General features: G+C 43.8%; 1 protein-coding gene across 1 annotated transcript in view; it reads left to right on the forward strand.

The window, feature by feature from the left end:
- LOC135914846 (uncharacterized) overlaps positions 1-6,529 on the forward strand; it is a 33,936-nt gene extending 27,407 nt beyond the window's left edge. The window contains exons 6-9 of the mRNA XM_070527336.1: positions 1,441-1,467; positions 4,005-4,031; positions 5,134-5,160; positions 6,416-6,529. Coding sequence (XP_070383437.1) covers positions 1,441-1,467; positions 4,005-4,031; positions 5,134-5,160; positions 6,416-6,423 — 89 coding nt within the window. The 3' untranslated portion in view covers positions 6,424-6,529. The remainder of the gene's footprint in view (positions 1-1,440; positions 1,468-4,004; positions 4,032-5,133; positions 5,161-6,415) is intronic.
- Positions 6,530-15,962: the final 9,433 nt, after the last annotated feature.

A 15,962-nucleotide genomic window follows, 5' to 3' on the forward strand; every position in this document is an offset into this window, starting at 1 on the left:
CCGGCGTAACATAAAACAGGTACTTGTGTCAATAGACTACTCAATAACGTTTTTCTTGGGCAAGTCGGTACTTGCTGAAGGACGCACGACATTGTAGCGCGAAAACGTCAAAAACAAAGAGTCACACCTCGTTCGGCTATCGCCCATGTTGCAGAAACCTTCCCTATGAGGCATAATGTCAAGGTGGGCTTGAGATACAAGCAGGGTTGCCAAAAAAGCCGCAGGCGGTGCTGTGTTACACCAAGATGAACCACAACCATTGGAAGGCGGCGAAAAGCTAGGGGTTACCTGTTGCGTTTTTCGCTACGAAGAAGCTATCTTGTCTATGCCCTCGAATAAATGGATGTGCTGCGCAAACATGTAACTGTAAGTACGCTAAACGCTGCGTGCACTCTTCCGGCGCAGTGTTCTACCAGGTAACGCTAATTGAGTTTAATAATGCGCCGGACAGTCCGGCAGTAGTGTGACCTATTGAATGGAAGATCATGTGAACAATGAAAAAAAGGTGAGAGCGGACATCCTTCTGCGCATTGCTGTGATCCACATTTTTCTGAGACTGCCCGAGTAGCAGTAGAGATCACATCGCGTGGCAACTGCTTTATCATGTTCATATCAGTGGTCAAGCTTGTGCTAGTCAAACGTCTGTTTCGTTTTATGATACGCAAATTAAATTGATGCGTATGTCTCTAAGAAGAAGGTATGTCATTTGCTCTTTGCTGCGCCCTAGTGTCGAGTGTGTGTGCGGGCTAGACATGTAGCGAGCATTGCGCCTACAAAAAAAAAAAGACAGTTGTGAGGGTAGCGCCGTTTTTCTTTCACCTCTGTTTGTAGCCGTCAGTCCATCTTTTGGAGCTTTCTTGCGCTGCAATATCAAGTCTTTCAGCGTGGCCGTATGATCGCCTAACAAAAATAGAGACTTTCTAGTTGTTTTGGCTTTGAGAAGTAATTAGGACATTAGTTACACTGGGTAAACATAACAAAATATTTACTCGGCTATGTGCATTGGACAATAAGTACTTTCGGGAAGTCGCAAATCTTCGCACACGAACACCCTATTAGAGAGCAAATGGGCAACTAAAGAGTTACCGGTACGCCAGCTTATGTTACATTGTTTTCCTTATTAAAGCTAGGAAGATCGAGTTGTACGTACATACGCTGCCATGTAGGAGTTACTGGGTACTGAGAAGAAGCAGTCCTCATTGTAGGATGTTCGCTCCATCGACACTTTTTTTTATGACTACAGTTTGTACTGGAAGCCTCTGTGTTTCTGTGAGCTGCCGTCTTTTTGAATTCTATACCTGTTTGTTTATTATATTGCCCTCTAAAACCTCATTCTTGTGGTTTGGCAATACAGACTTTCCTTAAGAATAGACGAAAGATAACATGAGTGACATATTTTGCCGAGGAAAATGATCAGATTGTCTTGTCTGACATTTGCAGTATACAGACGGCCTGCTGTAGTGAAACGTAAGTTTGAAAATTTCCATTATCTTCGATACGTATTTTTTTCGCTTTCTAAATAGCAGTGTACTCTCGAACTACCTAACATTTTCTTTAAAATATGGCGTTTTGCGTACCAAAAACACTTTCTGATTATGAAGCACGCCGTAGTGGAGGATTCTGGAAATTTCGACCACCTGGGGACCTTTAACATGGGTGTACACGGGTGTTTTCGCATTTCGCCCCCATCGAAATGCGGACGCCCTGGCTGGAATTCCATCCCGTGACTTCGTGCTCAGCAGCACAACACCATATCTACTTAACTTTACTAATATCGCCATTTTTTGGATCCATACTGCTACAAAAAGTGCGTCGTCTGCACTTGCAACTCTTCTTGCGTGCAATCAGTATACGCTTGTCGGTCGAGTTCAAGACTCTTTGGACAGCGCAGTCACTTCATGCTCGAATTTATTAAGCTTGAGTCACCCTCAATTGTTGCTCTGTGTGTAAGTGACATAGACAACGTTAAGATGTACTATTTAATTATACAGGTGAATCCTAGCTCATCTGATTTCCAACAGAAAGTAGGCGTATAGACACCTCTACAATTGGCGTAATTATTTTCAATATCACTATTTCAAAAACGGGTACAACATTTCGGCATCATAAAAAAAGGCAAGAACAAAAATCGGGCGCCTATTTTTGTTCTTTCAGAACTCGGTTTGAACCACATAGCCGAAATGAAAGCTTATGAGTAGAGGGCGAAGGCAGCGTTCAGCTTGCATCTGGGACACAATTCGCCCCAGATGCAATAAAGTTAGCAACGTCGAGATAATATTTAAGCATCTTACGAAATCAGGGTTTGCTTTACTTAGACGCGTGTGTATTTTGCTCTTCGTCAGCGCCGAGAAGACGAAGCGGAATGTGTAGCTGGAGCAAGCAGAGGGCGCCTTGGTGGTCTCACATAGGTCACTTTATTCTTCGCGGTGCGGATACAGTAATGTATGAACTGAACAGATTCAATGTTATATAGTGCCACTGGATGGTGCGGTTGGATGTGCATACTCATTGTTCTTGTGTACTATTCGCTCGATTCGTCTACGTGCATATTAGGGCAAATAAAGTATCTGTTGCAGTATCAGTTATATAGACACTCTAGGCGCATTTCTGCCGTTGCCGTCGCCGTGAGGTTTTGTATAAAGTTCAACGCTGATAAAATTGTCGCCTCGTGCCGTATGCTGTGTACGTGGGAGTGAAAGCGTGCATGGCTCATTGCGCAAACGCGGCGCAATCTCGCGGGTGCGAGCTAGGGAGGCGAGGCGGAAGCGCACCCTCTTCTATAGCTCGTAGGGCAAGGGTGTGTGGCGAGGGATCGGTTAAGGCAGAAAGCTGGGCTAGTTGGTGTGTCATCATTATTCAAAAGACTAGCGCAAAATGGCAGGGACAAAGACACAGAAGACGACAGTTTATGTTTAGCGCTCATCCTGTCGTCGGCTCTGTCTTTGTCCCTGCTATTTTGCGCTAGTCTTTTGAATAGTGAGGGATCGGTTGCATTCTTCTCCGTTGGCTGCTAGTTAGGGCACGGCCGTGTGGGCACCACATGTTGAGCGCGATCTGGGACACGGCCAAAGTACGCGCCGGAGTGGGTCTCCAAAGCGATCGGCAACGTTTCCGGAGTGCACGTAGTTCCAGTAGCTTCCTATGGGCTCTACTTTCGACGTTTCTCTCACGTATAAACGAGAGAAAGCACTGAGGTCAATTCGCTCACTGCTGCAGTGGCCACGATTTCTCACTTCAACCTTTTCACAGCGAGTTGTCGCACTGATCGAGCAAGATGTGTTCACGTTTACGTGTGCGTGGGTGACACCGTGATTGGTAGTTTAGTTAGTATGCGAATGTTTACAAGTTTGCACTGCCGATGAAACTACTATTATTACTTCCTATAATTTATCCGCTTATTTGCGGTCGTAATCGATGCTTCTCTTTGGGGCGAAACTGCTACTTTGAGTTTCGTTCTAAGGTTAATTATCAAAGCACTCAGCCGGAATCGACGCCTATGGTTACGTCGTTCAATGCGGCTGTACCCTTGCTGCACCGCTTCTTTTAAATTATTGAGCAGAAATATCAATAATCATACAGAGTATTACCACATAAACAAAATTAGTGGAACCACACTGCCACAGAAAGTAATTGAGCAATGTTGACACGCAAAATTGTACACTTTAAAAAACACAGTAAAATTTCACTTGATATCATATGGTAACGGATTATACCCAAACATAAATGACAACTGAGAAATTGTGCCAGACGTTTAGAAACAAAAACGGAGAATGCCAGACGCTATTGTATAGCGCACTGAAAATGAATTTATTTACATTTCTCTGCACATGGACTTCCTTCAATCTATTTCATCAACTTAGAATTATTCCATATTCCACTATGCTCATATTGCACGTTTAGGTTGACACACTTCACAGAGAAACTTTCGCTTCTGGACTTATCAGTGAACATATTGACGAAGTTACTTTAAAACGAGAGAATCATTCAGTTGTTTTTTTTTACAGTGCCACGGGTAATACCGGTGACATCAGGTATGCATTTACATATTATTCGGCGAAATTTACAAAGAAAGCATACATTTTACCTCTGTAACATACGCCGAGTTTTAAATCACTGACCCGCTATTACAGAAACTTCACCTGGTGTCTTACCTTAATGAAGCACCAAGCTTATGCGCGTGGTTCATTATACCAAACTCAGATCGGGCACAAGCTTGCTGAAATTTCCTAAGCCTTCTATTTCACACTAAACGAACTCATGTAAGAAATGCGGAAAGAAAATGCCAATGTTGGTGAAACTTTTCTAATGGCCCTGTTTTTAGAACCAACTGTCAATTTTTCCAGACAAATATACTTTTCCAAAATATCTGAACCGAAAGGATCATATCAGCTTTAAACACAAGCATACCCTTCTAGCGAACCGCATAGACTCAGCGTACTATATGAAGTACACTTGGGTTCATTTTTGATGTAACCCTATATAAATTATTTACATATGCTATGTATTTTATGCACATACTACGACATTGTCTTATGAAAATTAAACTTAAAAATTAGCTTCGCGAAGCAAGCATGATAGAAGAAATTAGGTGGCGCACACTGTTGCGCATGCTATGTCCAGTACTTTTCCGATTTTGACAATGTATAGACCAGTGGCATCACGAAGCCTTTGAAAAATATGGCTACAGCGCTGTTGCTTTGGCAGACCTTTCTGAGCAAAATGGAATACTAAGAAAAAGAAACTGTTTGTTTTTATTTATATTAAAAAATTGTGCTCTGCTTTTTTACACTGGCAGCTGACCGGTTAACTGACGTATGGTTGGTGTGGCAGTCGAAATTGCGCTATAATTAGGCTAGGCTAGTTAAAAAATTGCGAAGCAGAAAATGACCATCTATTTTGGTGTACCTTTTTAAAACGAAAGCCATTTCGGAATTCGATACTTGCGCCATGAGCTGCCTCAAAATGTCATACTGGCGTAGTCTTTTCAGGCGCGAAGATGGCCAAAACTAAGTTTGGCAGGCGAGAATTTACTTCCGAAACATAGCATGTTACAACCATATTACATAAAATACAAGAAACAAGCAAGCCACTATTGCCATAGCCTAAAATGGGTGATATGTTCGCTACTTCTAGGCTCGTTGCTGCGCCGTCGAGTTCAAGGTACGTATTTAAAAAAGCGGCATGTGCTCAAGCCGTATAATGTGATTTCCAATTTGCATCAGACTCTTTAAAAGCGTAAATCTTAATTACTTGTGCGCGAGATGTTTTCTTTTGGTGGAGAAGTTATTCGTTTCATTTCCGAACACGTATTACATGGCAATAATGTTTAAACGTATTCACGCTGACAGTCCATTGCAAGATTATCCCGTATTGGAAAATTCAAATCTGTTTTTGCATCCTATACGATTAACAAAAACTGGCAAGGTGTAGCGATGAGTCCTTGTTTATAACAGATATTTTCAATTATTTTGTCGACATTTGTTGGCGACAAAATTAGATCTAGCCTTTCAAGTATTTCTTCATCGATAAAGATATTCTTTACCTGTTCGTTTTAAAACACCGTTAAAAAACAATGCGTGTGCCTCATTGTTCTATAGCCGCAGTGTTCGCACTTTTAAAGCGATCGTTTTGCTCTAACGCTATATAGACATCTGCAAGGGTTCCCAGTTAGCTTTAGCCACAGTTTAAAAATATGTGAATGCAACGTATCTGGATAGAAGCGAAGTAAGTTGCTTGCCGTCGCTTTGAGACGCCAAGTCTCAAAGCTAATCACTGTTTAATTCCATCTGATTAGAAATGCACTCTCAAATAATTCATGAACTTCTAAAATATTATAATTAGATGAACAGTGCACTTGAAAAAATTGCAGAGTGACATGAAAAACTTCCGTTACCGCTTTCTGTTGCCCATTACGGGCTACATAAAACTGATTTTTTCGAGCGTGAAAGTAGCCCACAAATACATGAGAAATTACCGTGTGACTGGCCGCTCGAGGCAGATTGCATGTTTTCGCGAGCTTCTTTCACGCTCGGAAAAACACACTTATGTAGCACATGTTGAGCAACACAAAACTCTCTGCGGCATTTTTCATGTCGCGCTGCAGTTTTTTCATTGACACTTTTCATCTACTTACATTATTTGAGTTTATTATATAATTAGCAATAATTATCGAATGAAACGGAATGAAAAGATGGTTTGAGTATCTCCAAGAAAAGGCAAATAGCATCACTTTTCTCCTATCCGGCTACTTGGAATTCGCATATCTCTTATCTCTGGCTAAATATAGCTGGGACACCCGGTAGATTGATAATTGGATTTCGCATATCTTTTATCTCTGGCTAAATATAGCTGGGACACCCTGTAGATTGATAATATTTTGAGTTGAAACGTACTGTCTTTTTTTTTATTTCTGCAGCAGGCTAGACTTCAAGAAAACGAACAGCCCAGAGACAGCAGCACCATGTGACACACAATATTTTGAAGATTTGTGCCGCAGTTTGCAACGAACGTGCAACAATAAAGGTGTCGCTGCATTTACTGCAAGCGCTGCTGAAAACACTTTACATGCATGTGTTATCTCGATGCATTCGACACTTTGAAAACTTGGCTAATGTTTTTATTCTTCATTTGGCTACAGTTAAGGTGTATGCGCAACAACACACGCACTATCCGAGGAGTGTATGAGGTGGGTGTTCCTGCTGCGAGATGCCCCTCCTCGCCAGAGCATTATCGAGATCAGCAGTGTGCGTTGGCGACGTCATGCACTAACAAATTAGCAGGTGATGGAGCCGTGCGACATATGAGAGCACCCCATTCGCAGCAGAGATCTGTGCACAGCAGCAGCAAACGCATGGGACATCAGCCAAGAAAGGTGGAGGAAGCGAATGGCCGGTCTTTTCAAGATTGTTACTTCTACGGTCTTAAGGCCAAACCACACGCGGTTGATCGTGCGCGCCTGGCTACGCGTCACGCGTCTGCGATGCCGTGCGCGCCTGTACTACGCGTCTAGAGAGGGGAGACGCGCAGGAATCGCACGCGTCAAGGAGGTCTTGATCTTGGGCGTAATTTCGAGCGTACGCGACGGAAGTGGTAGCTTGTGCACCCACGTCACGTGGGCCGCATGTACACTTCCGGAGGCTCTGAAAGACCCGAACCCAAGACAGCTTCTTTCATGGGTGAAGTTTTCTACATGGCGTGAAACACATTGAGCGCAAGTGTCCCCGCACTATGACGACACATGACGAGCACACAAGCGCGAACCACACAGCGACAAATGCGGAACTTTGCCAATTCGAACATGGCGAGACTCAAGCAGCGTAACCATCCATCGCTTCTGTCATTTGCTCCCGATGCACCAATCTCTCTTCCTTGAGGCCTTCCTCCACTCTTGAGTACAAATCAAGACATAGTTACGGTAAAGTAACATTTTTTTTTGCAACACGCAGCAATAAAACCCGGCTGACTACACATGGGCATCTTTGTCTACCGCTCCTTAGCAGTCTTAGCACACAAAACACGCTCCTCCGAAGTCTTAGCACACAAAAACAAAACAGAATCGGTTTGATTTTCGCATTTGTGCGCGAGTTGCTGGAACAGCAAAATAATTGCTTGAAAAATAATAGAATTTTAAAAGAGGAGCGCGCTTTGTCTCCCCCAAGGTAGTGCATCTTATGCAAAGAGATAAAGAATGCAAGGAGAAGAAAGGCAGGGAGGTCAATCAGATGGTTTGCTACTGGGGATAGAAAACCACAGTGTTGCAATGCTGTGCAAAGCAGTGCACTGCGATGCGTCAATAACCTCTATTGTGGTATAATTTGGGCTGGTTTGTGCATATAGTTAACGGGCAAATAAGGAGTTGTGTCATGAAATTTACCCAAGGATAAAGCACATGAAACTAATGGTGCATCATGCTGGGTCCAAATGAAATAAAGCTCGAATCATAACGCAAACTCGATACTGGGGGTTTCCTTTCTCTTTTTTTTTCTTTTTGACAGTAGACACTGTACTAGAATGGTACCAGGTCCCTTATCTTCAATCACCTTCCCCTAGTTTGAACGCATGTCGATGCACTTCCGCAGTCGTTATTCTGCCGTACAAGAACGTGCGCGCTCACCAGTCTTGTTTCAAGAGAAAGCGCAAAGGTTTCGATTACATGTTACCGCAAAAAGTGACTGCACAAGAAGAGTGAAGATTGTGCGTGATCTTTGCTTATCAATACATTGACCGTTATTGACAAAGGCCAGATATTGTGGAATTATTGTGGGAGTGAAGTCTTGTACCTACATTATAGTTCAGCAAAGCCCTTTCACTGTTTGTTTAATTGCTTCCCGCATTCGAACATTTTATCCAGCAGTAGTACTTGGATGTGTAGGCCGCCAATTCCGTTCGAGAAAATTTTTTGTTTAATGTAATTGCAGTTGCACAAAGGACGCAAAGGGCGGGAATGGTTTCTAGGTGTTCATTGCGGACAATGCGGCTGTGTCCCGCTTTTTGATGAAACCATTATCTTAGCCAGGCATTCTAATGAATGCACCAGACTTATCATCGAAGCAGCAGCGATTGTTGTAGGTGACTCAGTTAGTAAGCCATCAATTGCATTAACAGATAAAGAACTCCTTTTACTGAGGCAGCACATGCGCTCTCGTTCATCTTAGGCGGCGGTAATGGTTCCTTTGAATGCATTATCATGTCGGTTTAATGCATTGATGGAGGCGCATTTATCTTGGTATCTCAGTATACGTGTGTGGCACTCAAAATAACAATCACTTGGTAGTCAGCGCTTGTTTTCGTCGTTCTTTTGGTCCCTTGTCCCTGTAGGCACTGTAAAAGATGTTTGAAACAATGGAATACCAGCTAGGCCATACCCAAACCTTGCTTCAGTATATTTCTAGTTTGTCGGGCATCGCTAACTGTTTGCCTTCACCCGTCTATCCTTGTCACCATGACAACTTTCGCCCTCTGTTAGGCACGCATCTTGACTTACTACATTTGTAGCTGGACCGCACAGCTACCTTCTGTTGTTCTTGCGGCCTTCGGTGGATTTCTTCTGTCTGCAGGGCATGGGAAAATAGTGTGTAAAATCCTGTGTTCCAAATGGATGAGGCAGGAAAGGATTTATCGTCAATCATTAAGTATTCAAGTGGATCGAGGACCTGGGAGCCGTCAAGTTAAGGCCCAGAATCGACGAGAGCTGAACGTACTTATTGATAGCACCCTTAAAACGAGGTGGCAACAGGAATTGTTTCATCTTCGCAACTAGCGTGTGGCCTCTACCCCTAAGACAGCAAGGCAAGTTCACACAGACGTAGGTGTGTCGCTGCCCGACTTCGTCGCACAGACTCTCGCTCTTCCTCCTCCTCCTCGCCACACTGGGAAGGAACACTACAGCGGAACTTCTTACTATGGTGCGAGATGTGTCGAAGCATTCACCGTAATGTAAGGGTGACCGTTGCGTGTCTAAGACATTGGATGGGCTCCGGTCGTACTCTCCTCGTGAAAACGCTATTCCTGTTGAAATGGTTTTTTCCTTCCTCACCAACAATGGGCTTTGTCTTGCAGCAGCTGACAAAGAAGGTGGGTTTTTCGTCACATCTAGAAAAAATTTCCTATGTACTGCAGAAGAACGCGCAGCAGGCATTGCTTCGAGAAAAATTACGACAACGTGTGGTTGGAAGCCTTGTGTCTGTGTTACCTCTCGCTACATGCTCTGCTATCTGAGCGTCCAATCAATCGAACTATAACGCATCTTAACATTTGGTGGAGGTGCTGGGCCCTTCCCGAACCTGGAACTCCGCAGCCGGACGCTCCCTACCGTTTCTGCTATGCCTCAGGACGCTGCGCAGCCCGATCCTCCCATGGCATCGCCTGTCGTCTGCTCCGGTGCTCTACGCCAACGAGATCCTCCAGCCTTCAGCGCCAACGACGACCATGACGTGGAGGAATGGCTCTCGTCATACGATCGCGTGAGTGCGCATAACAAGTGGGATGACAAAGCTAAACTGACTAACGTCATCTTCTATGTTTCTGGAGTCGCGAATCTCTGGTTCCGGAATCATGAATCCAACCTTTCCACCTGGACAGCATTTACCCATTCTTTCAAAGAAGTCTTCGGTCGCCCTGCTGTACGCAAGCTTCGCGCAGAACAACGCTTGCGTGGCCGCGCTCAGCAAAAGGGTGAAAACTTCACCAGCTACACTGAAGACGTAGTTGACTTTTGCCGGCGCATTAATCCCGCCATGCCCGACTCCGAAAAGATCAAGGATGTCATGAAGGGCATAGAGGATGACGCCTTTCAAATGCTCTTGGCGAAAAATCCTCAAACGATCGACGAGGTCATTACACTGTGCCAGAGCTACGATGAGCTCCGCAAACAAAGCCTTACCACGCGCCGAGCTGCCGCGACACTTGCACTATCAAATGCCATCACTAAAGGGCAAGAATGAGGCTGACGTATGTACGTGGAAATACAGGAAAAGCTGGTGACGCAGTTCATACCTGAAAATGAGAGGTAAACTCTCTACATTCACACAATATACACGACGGCATCAGTAAAACAAAGAAACCATTGCTAGCCTTTCTGGCTAAATATCGGTCCTTGGTGCCCGCGACAGTTTTTGTCTTAGTTCCGAGGATTAACACGCTCTGTATGTCAGTGAATTTGAACGACTTTGCCAAGCGCTTCTTCCACACGTCACTGTGCTGAAAGCAGCACGCTGTTTCATAACTTAAGATTTTTTAATATTTTATCACTTTAGGTAAGGAATTTCGACGGCCCCACATAGAGCATATTTTTGTAGAAACTCTACAGAATTCTAGTACAGAGGAATGGAGATGAAATACCCTTTTTAAGCATATTAGTTAAGAAATCGAATGGTAAACTCGAATAAATATGCGTGTTTTCAAGCAATTTACTACCAGGTGGACTTGGGGTGCGAAAATTACCAAACATAGCACAGACATCTGTGAGCGCACCTACAAACTAAGACGGCCCCGACTATGCAGAAAAAACGATGACCTTTACAACGTGTGCACCGCTATACCGTAAGCCCAACCTTACATGCCAGCAGAAATGTCATAAGAACGTCACGCAGCCAGAGCAAAGCCTCGAGGCTTTCCGCAAGTTGTAAACCAAAAGTGTAAAACGAGTACTGGAATCATGCGAGCACACAATTGATGGGAGCACACAAGAAAACAAAGCCTAGTGAAATGAAAGCATGTTTCGAGAAGTTCATCAGAGTCCCTTTCCATCACCACTGCTCTGCTCTACAAATCATGCATGATTTGGGAAGGAAACAAGGAAAAATGAAGAGGGAAAGGCAGGGAGGTTAACCAGTCTAGCCTAAGAACCAAACTGCGAAGCCACTGGCAATGATTGTGGGACGCTGAAACGAATAATAAGCTTCACTTAATTAGGCCGGAGTTAGGTTTCTGGCACCCAACTACGAAAGCACGAAGAACACATGTCCTATTTACTAGCTATGAATAGGACACACATTTGGCACTCATAAATTTCTCTTGGCTGGTAATGAGCCTCCAACCAGTGGTAGATGTGGCGACCGGCTGACCGTCCTCCACCTCTTCATGGAGTGCCGGGAAGCCGAAAGAGACAGGAGAAAACATTTTCCTTTTGCATACCGCCATTGCGTCTCTCAGCACCCGGTTATGTTTCTTGGTAAACAACCCCTTTTTAAGACCAAAGCAGTCGTCGCTTTCTTGAAAGATGTTGTGCTAAATGTTACAAGCCCATTCATTTCGTAGCGCGTCCTCATTTCAGAGGATGCCGCAACGGTGGTTTTCTTATATAGCGCATCCCTCTAGGTCCTTAGGTATCAAGGGCCCCGGTCAGGCAGTAGTGCTCTAGATAATTTTATATCTCTCGACGATCGCATATTTTACATATTGCATCATTCTTTCTCAATGCATTTTGATGTTCATTGTACACGTCAATAGTGTTTCCCATAATATTATTACACGTAGATTTCATATTTTTTACGTGAACTCTTTTAGGCTCCTTCGCAGCCACGTCACATTACCTTCACAGAAACCATCAGGCCACTGCGAACTCATTAACACTAGCGTGGTGCTCTTTGGTCATACTTAGTCCTTGCGGCGCCAAACATCAAACATTCGATTCATAACCAGTTATGCTTAACCGGTTTTCTACCCTACACATAGGAGTGGGATGGGGGGATAATTTGCGGGTGCTTTACGTAATTACATGATTTCTGACTTCGGGCGTTTGGGATTCCTTTTCAAGCGAAGCTTGTATTGCCTCACTAGTGGCGTGACAAGTGCCTCACGATTGCCTCACGATTGCCTCACAAGTGCCTCACAAGTATTGCCTCACAATTGCCTCACAATTGCCTCACTTTGGCACAATTGTAACTGCCCCCCCCCCCCCCAATTATGCGGAGGAAGCCAGTTACAATTGTGCCAAAGTGTCCGAATGGACCTTTGGGTATATGAATAAATAAAATAAAATAAATAAATAAATAAAGACCCGGCCTCGGCGGCCGCATTTCGAAGGTGGCGCCGTGGTCACAATCACAATCATCGACGGGGACAGAGCATACAGAGTAATATGCGCTGATTTCTCACCGCTTACTGCGCGTTGAAGAGATATGCTGCACGAAGGTCAATTCACTCCCTCCTAGAATCTGTATCTTAAAACGTCTTACGTGACGGACGCACGGTTTTCCCTGTTAGGTAGGCATATGAATGCTTACGTATTTAAAACGAAAACAACACTACTGATATAAAAGGTGCGATCATCGAGGTTTTAAAGTGTAAGTCAATTATTTACAACGAACACAACCTGAGGCAGAAACAAACGAGTTCTGACACTAAATATTTTAACTGCCAGGCAACTGCACCAGCATAGTATGGAATGGACTTCACCGTTACTCTTCCGCATTAGACAACTACACATTTACCATATATGGAGGGTCCTAGAACCTATTCACGTAGTCTTACTTGTTCAATAAGCAATATACATTTGTACATGTTATTTGCTTCAGCAATACTCTTTCGGATTTTCCCGCAGCAAGGAATCATCTATGAACTGTTGAAATATTCTTCAGTGACGCCAACGCAATTTCCAAGCGTTTCTAACACCCGTATGAACTGTAGCAGGTTGTGTGCTCTCAGTATATAGTGACGTCAATGCTGAGTATAAGGTCGCTGTCTGAACAGTAGGATGAGGGCTTTGGCTTCACGGGAAGCGAAGACGCTTTGAAGACCTTAAACAGTACAACTATAAAAATGACTTACCAACGCAGCCCGAAGCTGAAAACTAACATTTTTTTTTCCTGGTGAACAGATTAGTATGCGACGTTTACCTTGAACGCGACAAGCGCGTTGACATCTCCTTGGTCAATAAACACTTGAAATAACTTAAATGGCGTGATTTCTTGACTTGGCTTATATCAGGGTAATGTGACACTACGAACGATGATAAATAAGGTCATCGCGCCGCGTTGGCGGACATTTTAAACGTGCCAGTGAGGAATGGCTAGATATTTCACGTGGCTATTTTTGATGAAATTACGTAGCCTTGTTGTGGCTTGTAGTCCCCGAACCGAGGCGATTTACTCCGAAAGGTACCGAACGCAATGCTATTAGCAGCAGTCTACGTGGCAACGGAAAAATGCATTATCTCGTCTACCCTTGTTTGTTCGAATACTCTTTTTCTCTAAATGCGTAGATGTTGTCTATGTGAAACACAATATGCGTGGAGAGCTCTTAATTGATCTGAAGAAATGATGCGGGGGAGAAAATAAACCATTTAGGTAAGAATTTGCAAGATAACAAGATACCTGCTAAGGCATTAAAATATTTTATATTTGTGTAAAATAGTCAAACAGTGGTTCAGATAATTAGGTCCTGGCTTTATTTCCTTTATTATTTCCACTGGCTCCTATAAGACACACGAATTCATTTTACTGAATAATAAGGAAGCGGACCAAATTTACCACGCTCACTTCTAACGTCTGAGTAGGTTAGAATTATTGAAAGCAAATGTATATCTTTATGTGGCCATGTATTCCCAGAAATTTGGTCGAGAGAATGACCTATCTTCTGCTTTTATTAGACATAGTTCCAATTCCCTATTTGAAGATATTCTACTCACATTCTCTTTAAAATCTTGTTATTTGTTTTCCGTTTCTAATTATGGTTCGGTAACCTTGGGGTCGCAGGATAATATTCAGGGTGAGAAACTTCTTTGTCGGAATATTTAGGTTTACTATTGAACAAATTGATCAAGTGTCATGCCTTTAATGAATAATACTGTATCATTTTTATATAACAAAATATTAGCAAAGGTAAGCTCATATACGTAATTGCTGTGTGCAAGGGGGAACTTAACAGCAAATTAATATATTCTTACCCACCTTGGTAGCTCCGTCGATATCGCCTTTGACTGTGAACAAATAGCGTGTATTCCACCAGTCGTGTGTGTCCCAACTACCAAATACGACGTTGAGACTAAGCGGGTTTTATTATCAGCCACCTTGCGCACACTGGTGAATTTGTGTGTTATCAGTGATCAAGTAATGAGTCATAAATATTTGCCGAAACAATAAATGATTTCATTATTGTGGAAGCTAGAATGTCGAATGGTGTGACACATTTGAAACATAATATTCAGCTGCTTCCTGGTCGCAACTTATTTTTTCAGTTATTTTTTCCGCGTCTTAGTATTGCGGTGCAAAACGCAAAAATAAATGTGAGGGGAATACAAGCCAGCACGTCTCACACATTCCGTTGCGGTGGTCACCGAAAGGTCTCAAAAGGTTATCACCAATGCCCGGCATGACGAGCGCGGAACTTCCTGAAAGGCCATGGGGCAGCTGTTGGCTGCCGTTCGCTGAACAAGCAGCCACGTCATGCTGCTTGCTAGAACATATCCCAAAGGCTTTGGATGAGACGATGAATAGGACTGAAGTTAACCAAAAAAAGAAAATCGCAGATTCACCCGTAGCAAATTCGTGGACAGCGAGCAAACGAAGTGTACTAGATTTATTGTGAACATACGCATGTTTGCTAAATTAGCAAGTATGGTGCCAGGCGCCCAGAAGCAAATATGAACGTATCTCACTGTGTGACCGCGGAACTTCGCTGTAAATATGTTGGAGTGAGGAAATGCGGCAGCAGCAGCGAGCGAATTGACCTGGGCGCTGCGTCTCGCATCAACGCAAACTATGCCGTAGAAAGGGTGCGCAGTGGAAGGCGGCAAGCTTCCTTACCACTTCGCTCTTTTGCGTAAGCGAGATTGAGCCGTCATCGCCGGCTCATTCTCGCACGCTTCCACTCGAACATACAGCATACGCCGCGTGGTGACAATTTTATCGCCGTTGGAATTAATACTAAACCTCGATGTGCTGTCAACGCGACTGCAGAAATGCGCGTGAAGTATCCAGACAAATGCTATCGCAAAAAAAAGAAACAAGTAACCGCAGTGACGCAGCTGTTTCCCTGTAGGAGTAGCAAAAAGGTAGGTACTCTTTGATGGTGACCACGTAAGCCATTGAGTATCTTCATTTTTATTGTGCAAGAAATTACATGGACACTCCAGGCGCATTCCTGCCGTAGCCGTCGACCTTACCGCAAAGGTCCGTATAAAGTCCGGGCCAGATTCCACTTCGGTTCCGTCTCCGAACCGTTCCTTTCCGGAGTGACGTCAAAATGACGACAGCGAAGAACGCGAGGAGAAAGAAGGGGAAGCGAACGGCCAATCGGCGAGCGCCCGACCTCGAGGGAGCCCGGCCCACGACTGCCTGGCTTTTTCGGGGGCCGTACACTAAAAGATAGGTTGTTTTAAAAAGAAATCAAATATCACAAATAAATGGTAATACATACTATTTAATAAGAAGTCACAGTACGTGCAAGAGAGTGCAGTAAATAACCATTTTGACGTTTCTTTTGATACATGTTTATCTTTTCTGTCGGTAGAAGGCGTCGCA

The sequence above is a fragment of the Dermacentor albipictus genome, chromosome 10 (assembly GCF_038994185.2).
Source record: "Dermacentor albipictus isolate Rhodes 1998 colony chromosome 10, USDA_Dalb.pri_finalv2, whole genome shotgun sequence".
NCBI classification, from domain to species: domain Eukaryota; kingdom Metazoa; phylum Arthropoda; class Arachnida; order Ixodida; family Ixodidae; genus Dermacentor; species Dermacentor albipictus.